General features: G+C 38.6%; 1 protein-coding gene across 4 annotated transcripts; it reads left to right on the top strand.

Moving 5' to 3' along the window:
- Window positions 1-330: 330 nt before the first annotated feature.
- Window positions 331-18869, top strand: cpsf6 (cleavage and polyadenylation specific factor 6). 4 transcript variants are annotated; one of them, XM_022674292.2, is made up of 10 exons: window positions 331-431; window positions 2293-2502; window positions 2994-3097; window positions 5100-5245; window positions 5808-5981; window positions 6072-6555; window positions 7466-7581; window positions 7893-8046; window positions 8275-8474; window positions 18479-18869. In XM_022674292.2, exons 1-9 carry the CDS (start codon window positions 372-374, stop codon window positions 8459-8461), a joined length of 1635 nt encoding a protein of 544 aa, XP_022530013.1. In that variant the 5' UTR covers window positions 331-371; the 3' UTR covers window positions 8462-8474; window positions 18479-18869. The 4 variants fall into 4 exon arrangements, with proteins under 4 accessions (XP_022530013.1, XP_049329997.1, XP_049329986.1 ...); XM_049474040.1 differs by having other exon boundaries at window positions 8272-8474; XM_049474029.1 differs by having other exon boundaries at window positions 5100-5266; window positions 8272-8474.
- Window positions 18870-19790: the final 921 nt, after the last annotated feature.

Below are 19790 nucleotides of genomic sequence, written 5' to 3'. Positions count from 1 at the left end.
TATAAAATATATTTAAAAAATAATTTGTTAAAGTTTCAAGACATTGATGTATTATTGTACATGTGAATTGTAAGTTACCCAATGCCTAAATGTCCTTCAGGATCTCATCCCTGTGCGATGAGAAACAGGCTCATAAAAGATATGCCAGTAATACAAAATTGAACTTTTAAAATCAATAAGTAATAAAATTTAATGTTTGTACACTTGCATGAATAAATATACGTTTCTGCTAAACTGCGTTAAAACACCCTGTGACATGACTGTTATTATGAAATGCACGCTTCCGTGCTGTTTTTGTGAAGTGCGCGCCCCCGCGCTGTTATTGTGAAGTGCGCGCCCCCGCTCGGCTCGCTCCCGCGCTGCAGTGAGAGATGGCGGACGGTGTGGATCATATAGATATCTACGCGGATGTGGAGGAAGAGTTTACACAGGTAACCCCGCGCTCTCTCCCGTTCTGCACCTGCCCGTCTCCCCCACAGCCCTGCCCCGCCGGTGCTCTGCGGCTCGGTTCCGGGCCCGGTTCTTCTTTTTTTCTGACCCACAGAACCGACTGCGTGTTTAGCTAATGCTAATGCTAGGTGCTAATACCAGCGGGAGCTGCGCGTGCACCTAACAGAACCCAGAACAGACGCTATTCACTAATATCGATCAGCAATCGATACAGGGAGGCGCCCGTTCCGGTCCGGTCCGGTTCTGCTGGATTGGGAGAGTTTAGATACAGACGGTACCGCGGCGGGAGGGAGGAGGCGCGTGTGCGCGCGCACCCATTGTTTGTGCTGAGGGGTGCGTGAGGCATGTAGGCCTCAGTGATTTAAACTGTTAAACTAAACTTACAGTCTTTACATAAAAGTAAATTATAGAAGCTCACGCGTTACACTTAAAAGGCCATTACATGTAACGTCAATGGTATATATGTGTGGTATATGTGGTGTGCAGATCTGACGTAGGCTGCTAGTTATAAAACATTTTTTCCATTGTAGGACTTTTTTTTTCGCACCAAACATCAGTTCATGTGCAGATTTCGGCACCGAAAGTGCATGCATCAGGAAAAAAGTGAAACATACTTTCTGTTTTAGTACGAATTATGGTCAGTTTGATGTGAATGCACCATGATGCACACTTTGCACCATGTTTGTTAACATTTTTGCCAATATTCACACGATGGTACTGAATAATTTTCTGTTAATGCGTGCACTACAAGCAGACGTATCTTTATGCACACATTTTTCTAAGCATGCACCTGGGTCAAAGTATAAAGTCCTTTTGTGCATGCATTTCACTGGAAGTCACTGGATTTAATGTGAATTGTGTTCAGTTTGATCATTTTATTCACAATTCCACTAAGCTTGCAAACATGTTTTGTACTTTTTTGGTCTTTCGCATGATTGCTTTAATGCACCAAACAATGCATTTGTCCATACCTTTGCAACAACAGTGTTGACAATGTGTCTCCCAATAAAGTGCAGACATTTAACTAAATTTGTTTTCCATTTTTCCATTCAGTACATGGAATTTTGCATGTAAAATCTTGTATACTCCTTGTAAATTAAAAGTATCGTTGATGCAGCAATCGTCAGACATGGCATAGCATTCAGATAGCAAAGCTTTTCCCACCGCCTTGCCAATGCCAAATAATATCCTAGCAACCACCTGAGATGCAATAGAGTCAGCCTAGCAACCGCATAGCAACTATTTGGAACAGTATAGAAGCCTTCTAATGATTCAAAAGCAGCTTTTGTAGATAGAAACCACCTAGCAACAGTGTAAGTCTCTTGGAACAGCATAGCAAGTGCAACAACCTTGGCAACCACTAAGCAACATCATGTCACCTGTCTGAAATACCATAGCACTCACCTTGCCACACTGTATGACACACCTGGGGTCCAATTAAAACACCATAGCAACCACTTACAACCAGCCTAGATACCATAGCACCCACCTAGCAATGATCTAACAACACCATAGCAACACTACTTTAAAAGCAATGTTAACCACCTTTAAGAAATGCACTAACCTTTTTAATCGGACTGCAGTTGAATGCAGGGTAAAGAACGTCTTAACTGATTTTTTTAAAGCTGCATTTTGTAATAATCATTCCAACTTGCAATTTACGTAATTTTCTATTTTAAATTTCAGAAACTGAATCCAGAAATATTTTGTAATGCTGAGTGTTTAGCCCAGTGTTGTGTGTTTAACGTATAACCCAGCCTTATTAATGATCACCTGACTTAAGAGAGAGGTGGTTCTACAGCATGTTTTTCTCTCCTGTTAATGTTTGTTTTTGTTTTACAGGAAGCAGATTACCCCGTTCATGAACAGATAGACCTGTATGATGACGTCATCTCGCCATCGGCCAATAACGGAGATGCTCCTGAGGACCGAGATTACCTGGACAACCTGCCGGCCCCAGGGGGCTCTGAGGGAAGCAAAGGGCCCCCATCTAACATAGTGTTCACATACACGGGCAAACGCATCGCTCTGTACATTGGAAACCTTACTTGGGTAAGTCCAGCTTACACTTATCAATCAACTGATAGCGGATCAATCAGCTAATTATCTTTTCCTTAGTCACTATCAATTAGTGATGGTGTGATTTATTTATTTAAACACATTTTTTTACATTTTACATGTTTGTATTTTAGAGTTTATCTGCATTACTTGTTTATAGTCTTCTGTTTTGGGGCTTTCTACGATTACATTAAAGGGTTTTATTATCAGTCTGCTGGAACTCATAGATCTTGTATTGTAATTTTAAAGCACTATATGCCGGCTAGCTAAGCTAATCCCCCAATGCTAACCTAAGCTTATTTAGGTTATTAATGTTTTATCATTAATGTAAAGGTGCTGCTAAAAAGAAGCTGCAGGATTTAGTTTGGCTATGTGTTTAAGCACCTTTACCTGGCAACATGACACTTGAACATGTACTATGGTAAGCAGACTGTCGTCTTTGGTGGTGATACAGTGCTTTTTTTTTTTTTTTTTTTTCTTTACAGTGGACCACAGATGAAGATCTGACTGAGGCCATCCGCTCCATCGGTATTAACGACGTGCTGGAGATCAAGTTCTTTGAGAATCGAGCTAACGGCCAGTCTAAAGGGTAAGTGATCCTGAGCTGTTCCTGTGTTAATATGAAACATATTGTTTTCTCTGCTTGTTGGTCAGGGATTGATTTTGCGAAATGTTATCAGGAGTGCAGTTTCTTATCCTTTTTTAAATGATTTCCCACTAAAAATTAGAGAATAATCAGTAGTGCTTAAGGCTTAGTATTTTTATTTAGTATAAAGCTATGGCATAATAATCAATATATAGCAAAGTAACAAATTAAACTGTGTTAAAATAAATTGCACAAGTTAGGATGTTATCACCCAGCTCTGGTCTGCGCAGTGGGCACTGCGTACACATGAGCTCCTCCACTTGTCTGTGTTATGCTCTTGACTTGCAGTGCATAGTTTAATGCTGTTTTTGCACTTGGGCTATAAGCTCAACATAAAGTTTGTGTAGGAAGTAGGTGTCATGATTTCGATATTTTATCGAAATCGATCAAAATTATGGCTTGGTCTCGAGCCTCGAAGTCAAAAAGAGGATCGGTGATCCCTCCTGCACGCTGCTTAAATGGCGCAGCACGGTGCGCAAATGGCGCAGCACACTGTAGCCCAGGGTTCTTCAACAGAGAGAGAGCGACTGCATGAGCGCAGCCCCGCCCTCCGACAAAAAGTCTTTCAACCGCAGAGGAGAAGCTGAAAACGGTTTTATAGAACTGTATCACATTATAGAACATCACAGTGAGGTTGATTAAAAATCTTAAACTTATGATTGACTACAACTGTTGCTTCATTTAAATAAAAAAAACGTCATGGATACGCCCACACAGCGAGCCCAGTCATCAGGAGTTCTGTCGAGTTGTGCTACCCTGTCAAACCGTGCTACTCCTATGTGTATATTTAAAGGTAAAAATATAAAAGAAGCACAATATTAGAGCATGTTTCCAGTAAGTTCATGTACTATATTTTTAAGGCCTAAATCAGTTATATATATATATATATATATATATATATATATATATATATATATATATATATATATATATATATATATTTAAATAAAGGAAATCGTCAAAAGTAAAAAAAAGAAAAAGAAAATCGAGGATTTAGAGAAGCGTGACACCCCTAGTATAAAGTATATATTTTTAAACCATGTTAAATATATTAGATTAGAGGAAAGTCATTCAGACATCATTCTTGTAGCCTAATTTACCAATGTTTGAGCCTGTGGATCATTGTTGATCTGTTTTTAACATTTTTCTTAAATAATAGGTCTATGCTTTTTCAGTGTTGCAGTGTTAATTAACGGAATTCTAAACAGAGTTTGCTCATTCAGACAGCCTGAAAATGTTTTTAAAAAGCTCATTAATGTTCTACTTTGGGCCGGAGCGAGGCAAGTTTAAGAAGAACGTACACGGGTTGGGCCGAGTTCGGGCTGAATTTTTTTTGGGGGCCCGATCTAAGTTCTATGCTGCCACTCAAACAACTGTTTTAATGTGATTTTAAAATGGGGTAATGTAGTTTGTAGATGTTTACATTTTAGACATAAATAATTTTGCGTAAATCAATGGATTTTAAAGTAGCGCAGCCAGTGCCTACTTTTTGTAGTCGTGCGGGCAGCTTGGTCCTTTTCTGGCATACAGTAAATACGCCAGCAAGTATATCTGTTTGAAATATTGGACAAATTGGTTGATGGTAATTTCCATATCATCAAGCTTCTTCCCTACAGTCTACATATCACAGATTAATGTAAAATAAAGGATACTTGGCAGACATAATCTGTGTTAGATATGCAATTGAAAGTGAGAACAGGGGGGGGAAGAGTTGTAACATGTTTTATTTAGATTGGACGGTGCACATACTGTATGTCTTGTGCAGTTCTGCATGTGTTATAAGTATTTCAACAAAATACGTCCATAATGAAGAATGTGATAAACTGTCCCTCAGGTACAACCAAAACAATATAGAGGGATTGTAAATGGCTAAACTGGGGGAAAGAAACTAGATTAAACAAAGCTCACCGTTTAATGTGATGTGTGTTGTGTGTGTGTGTTGTAGATTTGCGCTGGTGTGTGTGGGCTCTGACTCCTCCTCCAGGAAGCTTTTGGACCTGCTGTCGAAGCGCGAGCTGCATGGGCAGAACCCCATAGTTACCCCCTGCAACAAGCAGTCACTCAGCCAGTTCGAGATGCAGTCACGAAAGAGTGAGGAGCGTTCTATACCTGGTGACAGAAACAACCGATCTCTTATTAATCAGTAATTTTTAGCTTTAAATTCAGCAAATTTACCAATTTTACCCCTCCTTCTTACCCTGAATCTGCCCCTGGTGCCACAGTAATTTACTATATATACTTTTCGGTACTCAGTTTTGTGGACCCCTAGTGTAAATACATAATTTCTGTACAATCAGACTGGAGTGGCAAAACTACAACATTTCTAAATATCTATTTATTTAATTTTAACATTTTATAATGCAGTCTGACTGAACTTTCTGGCCTATCAGCTCCCAGTTCTTTTAAACCACTGCAGTCTGATCAGGTCATGTATTGGTTCACAATTCAGACTCTTAAAAACTTATAAAAAATGCTTTCTGTATAACTGAACAAACAGTTTGAGAACAGTGAGGTATGGGAGAAAATTGGTGAATTTGAAAATGTAACTTTTTTTAGTTCATTTTGTCTTAATAAAAATAATAGTAATCTCTCAGTTGTATTTTCTGTACATCGGGTTCTGACCTGGTTAGTAATGCTCCTCTCCTCTCCGCAGGTACCCAGTCCGGACAGATGTCAGGAGAGGGTAAGGCCGGACCCCCAGGTGTGGGGCCCCGCGGTGCCTTCCCTTTGAGCAGGGGTCGAGGACGCTTTCCGGGGCCATCTGGGCCCGGAGGGGACCGCTTTCCTGGACCTGTCGGACCCGGGGCGCCCCCGCCACACTTCCCAGGTAGTTGTGATCTGTATGTTCACCTGTACGTCTCCCCTTAATTTTGTTCATCCGTTTTTAAGAATTAATATTAATTACTCTACATTGCAGGGAGTATGCAAGGGCCACCTCGTCCTCCTCCCGGACCCCCAGGTCCCCCGGGCCCCCCAGGACCGCCTCCCCCAGGGCAGGGTCTCCCCCCACCCCTCTCCGGCCCCCCAAACAGAGGCGACCGCCCCCCTCCCCCTGTCATGTTCCCTGGTCAGTTTGGTCAGCCTCCTATGGGCCCCATGCCTCCTGGCCCTCCACCACCAGGCTATGGGCCACCCCCTGGCCCACCTCCACCACAGCAAGGCCCACCCCCTCCTGGCCCATTCCCTCCTCGTCCCCCTGGTCCTATTGGTCCACCTCTGGCTTTGGCCCCACCTCACTTGCGTGGCCCTCCTCCTGGAGGTCCGCCCCCAGCCCCCCATGTCAACCCTGCCTTCTTCCCTCCACCTGGAAACAACAACATGCCCTCGTCAGACAGAGGTCCTCCACCAAACGACCCGTACGGACGCCCGCCTCCATATGACCGAGATTACGGCCCTGGCAGGTAAACACTCACCTGTCAGATTATCACTCAGTAATTCCTCTTATTTTGCCACTGTTTTCAGGTGAAGTAAAATCATGGAACCTGCCCTCATTATTCGCAGACAGCAGGGTACAAAATCCCATAATTAACTAATTCAGTGACACAGAGCCATCTACGTAAATCAGGAAAGACAGAGCCATATTTGAAATAATGACCCCCTGTTGTTGCCAGGCTCTCCTTAGTATGTCTGCACAATCTTCATAATAATCTTCATAATTGCCTTGCAATGATTGGACAAGGTCTCACCAGCTTCAGTTTGGGCAATAGAGTAATGAGATTTATCCACCAGAGGACATTTGTTGAGGGCAAAGGCTTCCTTGAGGAATGGGGATACATCATTGGAAAGTCTTATGTTAATGAAGCTCTGTTTGGATTTTGGAATGGTGCTCTTTTAAGAGACTGAAGTGCTGCTACAACAGCAGTAACCATATTTAGATCTTAGCACTACAGTGTCTAATGTGAACGGCGGAACAGCGTAAGCTTCTCTGGGAGAAATAGCATGCATCACAAGGCCTCGAGGATGAAGCTTGTACAGGACGCTGCAATAGAGACTGCGTTGAACTCCATGCTTTATTTACTTTTGGAGGCATTGCAGCATAAAAAAAATCAACACAATTATACATCAGGCTAATGAACAATAATACAAAATTAAAAATGCAAAGCTTTCAGAAAAAAAATCTTAGCTCCACCGGCACCTCCAACGCATGTCTATTCCATGCCAAGTCAGACCAGACGTTTTAAAATTTTAAATAAAATAGCCAAAATGATTTATACCAATAAAGCATGGTCCGTTAACCTCAGTTGTTCGTACGTTTTCAGTATTTCTGTTTATAAATATATATAAATGCCTCTCTCTCTCTCTTTCTCTCAGGGATATGGATGCCCCTCGGGTTCCTCTGAGTGAGGCGGAGTTTGAGGAGATAATGAATCGGAACAGAGCGATTTCTAGCAGCGCCATATCTCGGGCTGTTTCAGATGCGAGTGCAGGTACCCTTGCTTAGTTACCCACTACTAACACTTGTACAGCAGGTCATTAGAGGATAAACAAGTATTAAATCAGTTTAACTGCATTTTAAAATCATCTGTGTGAATACAAAAAAAGAGCTTGAATAAATATTATTTTTTGAATTAACATAAACCTTAACGTTGTTTAACTTGAATCTTATTTAACAAAAATAGGTATTAGCTTTTGGCCTAATCATGTAAAGTTAACATTTTGACTCTTGTTTTGCTTTATTATGTAATAGAATTCTGTTAAAGACCATTTATTAATCATTGGTTATTGCTGTCCGTTGCAGCGGATTACGGCAGCGCTATCGAGACTCTGGTGACGGCCATCTCGCTAATTAAACAGTCGAAAGTGTCAGCTGATGACCGCTGCAAAGTTCTAATCAGCTCCCTACAGGACTGCCTACACGGCATCGAGTCCAAATCCTACGGCTCTGCCTCCAGGTACCCTGCTGCACCACACCAGGCCTCATCACCACAGGAACGGTGATGATGATGATGATGATGATGATGGTTGACTAATTGACTACTCGACTAATCTGTTGATTATGTTCTGAATAGTCATGAATTACAGCTGTACTATGCAGACGCTTGCCACGTGCAGCTGACTATTATATTGAGTGGTAAGTTTTGTGAATGTGTAAGAGAACAGTGTTCTGTGTTTATCAGCAGGCGAGAGCGTTCCCGGGAACGAGACCACAGTCGTTCTCGTGAGAAAAGCCGGCGCCACAAGTCCCGCAGCCGTGACCGCCATGAGGACTACTACCGCGAGCGCAGCCGAGAGCGTGACCGCCACCGCGAGAGGGACCGGGACCGCGAGCGAGACCGGGACAGAGAGAGGGAATACCGCCACCGCTAGGTGGGAGAGAGAGGTGCGTATATTCCTGTTTACCTGTCTCTCTAAACATTAAACCAGGAGAAGATCTGGCCCGGCTACTGCTGTACTGGTACCAGATTCACTCAGTGAACCAGGTGAGTATGCAGGTAACGGTGAGTCAGGTCACACATTCACACACACACACACCTTTTTTATTTTATTTTATTTTGTTATTTTTTTTCTCTTCTGATCCATGTTATGAGTGTTTGTGAATTTACCGTAAATGTTTCTGTTGCGTACTAAAGGTTGCCACACCCTCAGCTGGAATTGATTACTTTGTATTGTACACAAGTCCCTTTAAAACCTTTTTAACAGTGTTAAACTGGTTTAGCTTAGGGATGCACCCAACAGCCGTGCTTTTTCAGTAATGTTATGCTAATCATAAATGTACCTCAGTAGTTTTACTCTAATTACTTTAATCTTTAATATTGCAGCGCAATTTTAGTCATACATTTACGTAAACATACCATCCATGTTATTTTAAGTTTACCTCAATAGTGATGCTTAAATCATGGAATTACCTCAGTAGTGCTATTCTGATCATGCTTTTCTGATCATAAGTTTTTTTTATTCATATATTTATTTCAGTGGTGCTGTTAGAAAACTTAATATTTAAAAAATATGACTTAAATCTTAACTAGTCATTGTTCTGTGTAAATTTTATTTTTGCCATATTGCCAATTTTCTTTTACCTAATCACTGTGATTGACAAACATTAGGTGCGTCCCTAGTTCAGCCAGTGCTAACTCCTACTTTGGGTTTGTGTGCTGGGTCCTTGGTTTACAATTTTGATGAAATTGAAACTATAATAGTAAATAAATTCTATTAAGATAGATGTATTTGTGTTTCTTGAACAGTATTTTCTTGGTTTAAGCTGTTTAAAGGAGTGTGTTTTGTGTCAAGGTTTCAATGTATGTGTGAAACTGACGGACTGACAAAAAGTGAAACGTTTCGTTTTAAGTCCAGACATTGGGGCAATTGTGTAGGTCTTCTCCTTGGGAAAAGGCATATGTCTCAAAGCAACATTAAAATGTTGGCACAGAAAGGTCTTAAATGCATAAAATTAACAAATGTCCATCTGGAATTTTGAAATGAAGTTGTTTATGCCCTGTCTGGTGTAAAATTATTCCATATTGTATAGTTTGTAATTAGTAAGTTAATATTGTTGTTGAAATTCTAATTCTGTTTATCAACACGATCACATATTTAACTTTATTTGACTTACTTCAGTTCGTTTACATTGTCAAAATGGTACAAAGGTAAAGAGTAGGTAAATTATTTTAAGAGAATTTAATCTTTAAATATTAAATATTTTAAGATAAACAGTATTTGCTTTATTGGATCTTTCTGACTGTTGTGTTGTGTGTTTCCTGTGTTTTCCTTGACCCTTCTGTATAATAGACACTGTAATATATATTTTGTCGGTTAGCAATTTTGTGTTAACAGTGCAATGAAATATTTTGTTTTGTATTTAAACTTCCAGAATTGAGAATTAGCACAGTTGAACTGAAAGTGTTTAATTGGGCTTGTTCAGAGATACCTGTAGTTATTATATATGGCATTTCTCTGTTATTACTACATTGCTGTCACACAAAGCCCATCTACTTTCTTTACAGGAGAATGGCAATTTTTTTTATTATATTGAGAATTTCTGTTTGTCTGAAATTCTGTTAGAATATAAAGTACGAACATTCACATTATGGAGAAAAATTACAACAATGGTGATAATGTTTTTTGTGTGATTGCAATAATATATTGTACTCTCAAAACAAACATGTCAAACCTGACACGAAGCTGATGAGAATTGAAAACCAATTCATTTTGAGTTTTAGACCGTGTAGTCTTGATTGTTGAACCTGTGGTTAAGTTCTGGGTTCACCATATTAGATTGATTAGGTTTTTAATTTGTTTGTAATGCTGCATTCAAGTGGTGTTTGTTTTTTCGGGAAAACAAGGTTCCAACCAGGAAGCTCCACGTGAACTTCTCTAAAGTGGGACCTTAAAGTCAGGCACATCTACATTTTCAATGCAGCTCGAACAGACGTGACATAAATGCTTTCAAACATGATTGGGCATGTGAACAACAATACAATCAAATATTAACACATGCTCTTTGTATTTTAATTTTAATAGTAGTGTTTTGATCTATGAAAATGTATTAAAGAAACTAAATTCAGTTTAAATTTTCATTCATTAACTGAAAGAATGTGCCTAGTTCAGGTGACCGAGAATTACCTCGGTAGAAACATACCACCTGACATGCACTTGAATGCAGCATAAGCATCATGTTCTCCTGTTTTCCTTTTTTTATGTGAGTAATATTGAAATTATTCGTTCTTTTCAAACACATGTGATTCCCTTTTTATTAATGTAGCTTGTTGTAATTTTTGTGAGTTTTTTTATAGCAGTTGCCCCAAGGCAGTTTAGATCAGTCATTTTTAGTATCTGATTCTAGGTTGAGTAGCAAATCTAAATTACTACGATTTCTTTAGATTTTCTTAATTGCATATTACTTCATACTTTATTTAGTTCATAGATGGTATGAAGACTTTTCAAATTGTACTTTTTTCAAAAAATTTAACCTTATCCATTAGTACATCAGTACAGAAAAATAATCAGTCATCACCTATCAGATTCCTAATAATCATACTTTAAACTCTGTATTTTCAAGTTTCTGTTGTTCCATATATTGTAAAGTTCTGACCCTGCTGGTGGGGGGGGGGATTTTTCCGTGCTGTTTTGCAAAAAAATGATTGCTTTATATATGGCTTGTGGCAGCTTTAATGACCAGTGATTTGCTGTAAATTATTATAGGTGTAATATTGTTTACGAAATTGTCCAAATATTGTAAGCTTTTTTCTGTGAAAATTCTGAATTAATTTAAGTAACTAATATTTAAATCTCAGTACACTGACAGCAAATCAACTGTAAGAAAAGGATGTATTTATTAAAATGAATTCTTTTTGAAATCTAAAATCTGTATATTTGTCAACTTCTGCAGACGTTAGCAAATTTGCTGTTATACTGAACATTTTTATTTTTACAACTTGAGAATTCCACTCTTACTCTTACAAGTAAATTCTTTAAAATTGTTCTCTTTAAAAACATTTGAAAATGGCACATATGGTTCTTGTCACAAACAAACTTAAAGTAGTGTAATGTGTCGTCAGCTGGCCCCAGTAAGATTACAGTATCAAATCATATTTCTGGCTTTTTTTGTGATCTAAACTGCTGAAGCCAAGGATGGTTTTGAGTCAAGTTGCTTCTTTTTCGTTTTTTTATTTATTTATTTATTATTTAATTTCCTGGGTTTTGTTTTAACCTTGCTGCTACACACATTCATAGGTTTGATAGTTTTTAATTAGTTGATCATTAATATTTTTTTAGTCTGTGTGGAAAATTTTTTCCTGTAGGGAGGGAGAGTGTGGTTTCCTGAGGGTTTGATATTAAACAGTCTGGGTAGTTTAATCTAGTCCTGGGCGGTATACCGGTTCATACAGAGGGGAATTTAAAATCGGTATGCTGTTTGTCGTTTTTTTTTTTTTTTGGCCAAAAAAGCAGACTAGCAAAGCTTGTTAACTAACACTGTCCTGCCTGGAGAGCTTTTGCTGCTGCTCCTTACAAAATGAATAACTATAGCTCTGTTTCAATATATTAATACTGTAGAGCAGGGGTCCTCAAACTTTTAAACTAAAGGGCCAGCTCACTGTTTTTCAGTCTTCTGGGGGGCCGGACTAAAAATAAACATTAAAAACTATTTATCATGTGATACTGGTTGCATAATATATGCGATATGTGTAATTCACAATGCAGACATTTTAATGATTTATTAAGTAATAATTTCCATTATCCTGCCTCATACAGTGCTTTTCCATAAGTTAATGTGAACTGTGAGCCTGCTTCTGGCTGACAAGACCGTCAATGTCAGGTTCCATGTTTGTTACTGTCAGTCGTAACAAGTGATGCAAATGTTCATCAGAGAGTCTGGATCTCGTTGGACACTTGAGCTGTTTCATCCTGGAAAAAGTCTGCTCACAGATGTAGGTGCTCCCAAAAATTGTTGTCATTTTGAGTGCGTGTTTTTTTTTAGATTTGGGTACGTCTCACCGGGAAGAGAGGCATAGAAATCAACCAAAGTGCTGGACTTGAATGCGTCTTTAAGGCTGTCAAAATTTTGTAGTTCAGCCAGTTCCAGCTGGTAAATTGGATCGATGCAGTCAATGTCTGCAGCAAAGGGATTCTGGAAAAGACGAATGTCTTTGGCGTGGGCATGAAGCTCTTGAAATCTCACCTGAAATTCGCGTTGCAAATTTTCCAAGGCCTCCGCACATTTTTCAGTCGGGAATCCAAGTGAAGGCTCCTCAGCTGCCCGTTTCTGTGTAGTGGGAAAATGGCAGAAATTTTTCTCCTTCACATGTTTAAGGAGGAGACCCAGTTTTACTTCAAACGCCTTTACATACGAATGCATGTCACTGATGAGTCTTCCCTTGACTTGGAGCTGCACATTAAGACTGTTGAGTAGGTCGGTTACATCTGTTAAGAAAGCAAGGTGCCATTTCCATTCTTCATCGGTGAGTTCTGGCACAGCTTTGTTTTTGGACAGCATAAACGCGTTGATCTCGGGGAGCAGGTCGTTGAAACGTTTCAAAACTCGCCCTCGACTCAACCCGCGGACCTCAGTGTGGTACAGCACATCTTCGTAATCAGCATTTAGCTCAGACAAAAAATCCTGAAGCTGCCTGTGGTTAAGAGCATGAGCTCTGATGAAATTAACACAGGACACCACAATTTTCATGACAGAATCCCACTTAACTGCTTTACAACAGAGTGCTTGTTGATGGATCAAGCAGTGTATGGCGATCGGACGAGGATGGCCGCGTTCACTTATTTCTCTGTTGATACGCGCTATCACTCCTTTCATAGAACCCACCATGCTCGGCGCACCATCCGTGGTCACACTCACTGCCCAGTCCAGATCTAAATCCGCCACCGTTTGGTGAACTTTCCTGTAGATGTTTTGATGCTTTGTAGTCCATCAAGCTCCTCTGTGACTTCGAACTTATCATTAGTTCCGCGGATGAAAATCAACAGTTGCGCCGTGTCACGCACATCGTTGCTTTCGTCAAGAGCCAGTGAAAAGGAGCAAAGTCTTTTTGTCTGAGTTTGCAGTTGAAGGTGCAAATTGTCGCCCATTTCTTCTACTCTCCGTGTAACTGTGGGTGCGGATAGACTCACCGCGCTGAACAGGTCCGCCTTTTCTGGGCACATCTCCTTGACAACCGCCGTCAGGCACTGTTTTACAAACTCTCCGTTGGTGAACGGCTTTCCACTGCTAGCTATTAGCTTGGCCACTTGAAAGCTAGCTCGAACTGATGATATATTTAGGTGTTTTTGCTTTATAAAAGAATTTTGCTGAGTCTCCAACACATGTTTCAGTTTTGCTATTTTGTCTGTCCTCACTTGCCCCGTCAGACCGCCGAACTTGTCTTTATGGCGCGATTCATAATGGCGGCGCAGGTTGTATTCCTTAAACACGGCAACTGACTCCTGGCATATGAGACAAAGAGCCTTTTCTTTACATTGCACAAAAAGGTAGTCACTCTGCACTCATGGTGAATTTACACTGCTCCAACGCGAAAACGCACATGGTCGCACTACCCCCCTCCAACCGGTCGCATGTGGGCGTGGCAAAGGCTTTCCCTGCGTTGTCCAATTAAATCGTTTTAATAAATGGGAAATGCTTTTTATATAAGCTATTATTATTTCCAATACTTAATAAATATAAATGTGTCTTTATAGATATAAATGTTTGAATGAGCTTCATTACACTGTCTAGTGAGCAGTATATAAGCTGAAAAAAAACTTTTCCAATTAAATTACATATTAATATTTTAAAAACCCACCAGAGACTCCAACAATCACAGCAGCCTTTCTCCTCGCTGACAGAGTCCCTGTGAATCAGCAGGGATTTTATAAAGAACAGGGAAGCTTGAAACTTCTCTTCCAGGCTTCTCTGGACGCTTGAAAGCGGAACTAAAATGTTTTCATGCGCTGCGCTGAGGACGCGTTACAGGCCAACACCTGCTCTCTGATTGGATAGACGCATTGCGTTGGACGGACTCATTTGCATAAAGTTCAGCTCGGCTCAACTTTTCATCGCATCGCATCCCCCGCTCTCGACGCGTCGGACCAATGATGCACCGCGCGACTGCGTCTGATGGATGCGGCGCTTCCCATTGAAAATGAATGGGATCCGTCGCTGTGCGTTGACGCGTCGGAGCAGTGTAAATTCACCGTCGGAGTTGATTTTTCTTTTCCTCGACATTCCGTCAGATGTGAGTCTCAGAGCTCATGCGAACAGCACAGAGCAAGTGGTAGTATGTTGTCTGATTACCGTGGGAAATAGCCTTCTGTTTTTTTTCCTCTGTCTATGGAGACTCTCGATGGCCAATTGTCTTTTTTTTTTTTTACTTTTTTTCCCGTATAGCTAATGCTGCTTGCGCGAGGGGCCAGGGAGCAGGTACTGCTGTTGTAGCTAAAGGGGCCGGTCAAATGAGCGCAGGGGGCCGTATGCGGCCCGCGGGCCGTAGTTTGAGGACCCCTGCTGTAGAGTGTAATACTGTAGATTATTAATGCACACTGAATTTAATATATTTGTTAACTAGAGAAACAAGATAATTGTGATGAACTGATGAACAGCTGCTAAAATACTTTAATCTCATGGCTTCAGTAATAACATATTGTAATTTGATATAAAACTTGTGCAATAGAGCTTTTATACAAAGAAATATCTCTTTTTGAATAAACATTGAGTTTTTTTAGGTCCATTTATTGTGTTTATGGTACTTTTTAAAATATTTAGTTTTGTTAATGAAGCCGTTAAGTTGATGTCGTATCTCTTTTTAAGGTCTATTTTTAATGTTCTTCAGCTGTTTTTCTGCTAATGAAGTGTGATTTCTCATATTTTGGGTAATTTTGTGGGACAAAGTAAACCCAATAATAAATTAAAAGCCTTAATTTAAAGCTTTAGTGTTTTATATATGTACTCTAAACAGTACGGTACATCACAAACCTATATTTAATAATAATATACCATGAAATTTGCTAAATTCTTGCAAAAATATCATGATATGCATTTTTGGTCATACCGCCCAGCACTAACTTAATCATTCCCCCCCCTCCCCCCCCCCCTCTTTCTATCGTTTAAAGTTTTTTTCTTTTCTTTTTTTTTTGGTAGAGGGTTGGCTAAATTACGCATTTTTGTTGTTTTGTTTTATAACAAAGGACTGCTCTGACTGAAGACCTAGTACAGGTATTAATTTCTGTTGTAATTATGAATTTATGTCAGCAATGCATTTTAAGTCATATTTACCTCAGTATAGCTATTTCTAAAATGCCTCAGCAGTGCAATGTGTTATTTTACATGCTGGATACGCTGTATATCCGTAATATTAGTGTTTAATTTAGCCTTTTTAAATGCTTAACTTTTATTATTTTTTTAACTCTATATAGTAAGTGAGCCTACTGCCTATAAAGTGATTTTTGGGTGGGGGTCATTTGTCCAGCCCTGGTTTCTGACTGAATTGTTGGGACAGGTGCATCTCTACATCAAACATCTCACTTTCTTATCATATCGTTTTATACATTTTTAAATAATGTTACCATTTCAGATTATACACTTTAACATTTAAACATAATATCCACTGAAACAAGGTAAGGGCATTCTGACAACAGTACTGTAGGTACTTCTTGTCTGTTGATGTTTTCTGATTGTACCTTTTAAAATTTTTCTCTGAATGTGTGAAGTTCATGGATGAATTTCAGGATCAGGTAAATGAAAAAAGATTTAATCTTGCTTTCTGAAAAGGTCATGTCCAAACATTTTAAAATTGATTGGTAACACTTTACAATGAGGGTACATTTAATTAACAGTACTTAAGACAATGTCTCAACTAATAATTAACTCGTTAAGACATTATTAATCATTACATTTTTTAACTAATGTCTGAATTCATTATTATTTACAACATTCTTAAGCATTGAAATAAAACAATGATTAATAATGTCTTATCTAGTGTCAAATAATAAGTTGACATTGCTTAACTATGTAACAATGTTTTGCTGTTATTATTGACCCTTATTGTAAAGTGTTACCAACTGATTTGCATATTTTTGATTTTAAATTTGAAAAGTCAAACTTATTCTGATTGTCTGTTAATCTGATTGACTCTAACTTAAAAAGTGACTTCATGTGGAAACAAGTTAAAACTTTTACATTAGTTCAAATAACTTAATTTCTCTGAACCCATTTAGATTCTTGTTGCTGCATGAAGTCAGAGTTTAGGTTACTGTTTCTTCTGTGTAGTAAGATGTGTGTTGAATTAGATTTGTAAATAATGTTTTTGAGGAAAACAGTTTAATGCAAAAGTTTGAGCACCCTAAACCAAATTACAAATTTTTGTTTTTCTATGTATAAATTATATATACATAAAAAAAGTGAGCATAACATTTTATTTAGTTAAGTTTTATACATTTTAAAAATTTCAGTGAACATTTTTTTTTTTTTAATCTAAAATGTTCATTTTCTGTAGAGGAATTATTGACTGACTTGCACTTGGAACATTTAGCATATTTTTTTTTGGTTAGAAGTGCTCAAACATTTGCTTGCAACTGTAATTGATTAAGGGCTACACTGATTTTACCAACTTCACATAAAGATAAACCTCTTCATCATGAGCTTTTAGTAAAGTTCCAAAACAATTGCCTGTTTAACTGAGCCATACTGAAATATTCATGTTATAATGATGTTTGTGTTTTGTCTGTAATTTTACTGGGTATGCGATCAAATGCAGAAGTTTGTACGTCCCTGGTTTAACTCCAGTGTTCTTGTTTGCAAATTACCTCTACAATTAAATTTACATAAATCTATGGTTGTTTCCGCAGACGTGTTATCAATGACTAGGCTTAATCTCTGTTTGAGAAACTGCCTCTTAGGGTTTTCAAATATTTAGCATTTTAAAACTAAAAATGTAGACTAGATTTGTTTATTTTTTTGGTCAGTCTGTTCAGTAAATAATTAAATTTGCATTTAATTTTTCTGTAGAAGATTTATTTAGATATTTAAAGCATGGAAAAGTACTCTGGAGTTGATTGGGATGACCAAAGTTTTCTTCTTTATATTTGCAATTTACAGTTTTAAGAAACTGATGTGCAATTTCTGTGCTGTATGATTTCCTCATCAGTGTGATATGTTTGTGTGATGATGCAGCTGCAGATAGCTCTGATTTATTCATAAAAAAAAAAATAATTCAAAAAGATTCCAAATCAGGTCATTAAAAACAATTCATGTTCGCTTCAGTGCACTGTACAGGGAGTAGTAGGAGGAGGGTCAGGTTGCCACTTATTGTGAGTTTAAAACTTTTAGCATATTGGTTGTGTTGTCTGTTCATGCGACCCACTCTTTTACGCTATAAAAAAAATTCAAAGCGATTTTACAAGATGTCACTAATTTAGCATAAAACAATGCCCTCCGGGTAACAAGTGTTAGTGCAATATAAATGATATTGTAGGGAGGCACAAAAAATATATTTTTACTTCAGTAGTGCTATGCTTAACATAAATTCTAGTTTTACAGCAGTGCTGCTTTTCTGACGACATATTTTAGCTCAATATTGTTATTCTAATCAAATTTATCCCAACCATAGTATTCAGTTCCTTAATTTTACATCAGTGGTGCAATGTGTTATTAATATACTTCAGCAGTGCAGGTGGTGTAGTTTTGCACTTTCTGCCTCCCTGTTTAGTGTATCTGTATGTTTTGGCATTTGGCACTTTGGTTATTTACATATAAACTGTGCTGTAGGTGTAAATGTAGCTCTAAATTGGTTGTAAGTTTGTGAATGTGTGAGAATGTATGCAAGTTGGGAAATAAGGATCTGTGTGTGTTTCTGGGTTTAAACCCCCAAACCAAACTGCCCCCTCCGTTCTGACACCTTTCAGCTGAACGGAAGAGGATGAGGAGGAGAACCATCGCAAGCGACACACACTCATCCATCAGCACCCTTCATCCTCCATCTACAGGAGGACTGGATTGGCGGATGCCGGACGGCGCTGCGGTATAGGTGTATATAAAGGAAGAGAATGCGTACACTCTTAATCCCACAGCTTTTTTTATTTTTTGATCTTTTATTTGAGGAGAAATGCCTGTGTGTCCTGACCCCATCTATCCTCTGCCCACATCCTGAACTGTAGAATGTAATCTGTCACACTTGTTGTTTTTATAGGAACTTTTGGTTTAAGCCCCTCCCCCTTTACCTTTCCCTATGCAGTGTGTAAGTGTTTGCTCTGATTTATTAAATAGAATCTGTGTTGTAATAAAGTGTTTACTGGGGTCGCCGTGTGTTTATACTCTTATTGATGCTTCAGCAGCGACTCTACAGTCGAGTGTTTTGGGTATGTCTTACATATCTAGCAAACACTGTAGACAAAATAATAATTGCCTAATGCCAGGTTTACACTATGCGTCATTTACCACACACACTACATGGCTTGTAATGGGAAATGTTTGAGTGGGCGTGGTTTTCATGTTGCATGACTGATTTGCAACACAGGTTGCAATATTTTAGCTGGAGGAATACACGATAAGTCTGTGTTCTCTAAAATCCCTTTTCTTACAAAACGCAATTCACCTTTAGAAATGGATGTTTAAGAAACTAGCAATTGTCCCTGAGCTGATTTGCAACAAAAACACACTGAAGAAAAAGAATAGAACATGCATTTTATTGGTTTCTGATTTCAGTCCTACATTGCTGGATTTGGAGTGGCCGATAGGTTAGCTATTTATTGAGGGCTTATACAGAGCAGGGCAAAATCGTAGTGTGAACCTGGCATAATGGCATTCCAGCCAAGTACACTGATGCGAGTTGTTTTAAATGCTACATTTTGTATTTGCATAAGCACTATGTTTATATCAAATATCAAGAACAAGAATATAAATATCAAGAATATTCCATTTGATTGCTTTTAAAATGAATAATCAGAAGTTGTTTAGGGACCCAAAAGTGGTTGTTCTGTTGCAATATTGTTTTAAAAAAGTATTAGTTGAAAAGCTTAATACAATCCAGGGCAGATTTGTCCATCATTCCTCAAAACAAAATTCTCACCTATTAAGTTTTTTTCTTGCTTTTGTATGTTTATTTGTGTTTTTTTTTATTTATTTAATGCAGTAGCAATACTACATAGTTCACATTCCCTCTGTGTTTGGTATTGTATGAAATAAGTGTATGGGGGCAGCATGCTTGATCAGACACTT

The sequence above is a fragment of the Astyanax mexicanus genome, chromosome 2, assembly GCF_023375975.1.
Source record: "Astyanax mexicanus isolate ESR-SI-001 chromosome 2, AstMex3_surface, whole genome shotgun sequence".
Taxonomy (NCBI): domain Eukaryota; kingdom Metazoa; phylum Chordata; class Actinopteri; order Characiformes; family Acestrorhamphidae; genus Astyanax; species Astyanax mexicanus.
This window is presented reverse-complemented; position numbering and strand designations above follow the sequence as displayed.

What these genes read in the sequence shown, in the direction of transcription:
- cpsf6 (XM_049474021.1), top strand. Translation starts at nt 372, where the DNA reads ATGGCGGACGGTGTGGATCATATAGATATCTACGCGGATGTGGAGGAA. An exon ending in TGGAGGAAGAGTTTACACAG is followed by an intron (nt 432 to 2,292) that starts GTAACCCCGCGC and finishes TTTGTTTTACAG; the next exon opens with GAAGCAGATTACCCCGTTCA. An exon ending in TCCTACGGCTCTGCCTCCAG is followed by an intron (nt 8,047 to 8,271) that starts GTACCCTGCTGC and finishes TGTGTTTATCAG; the next exon opens with CAGGCGAGAGCGTTCCCGGG.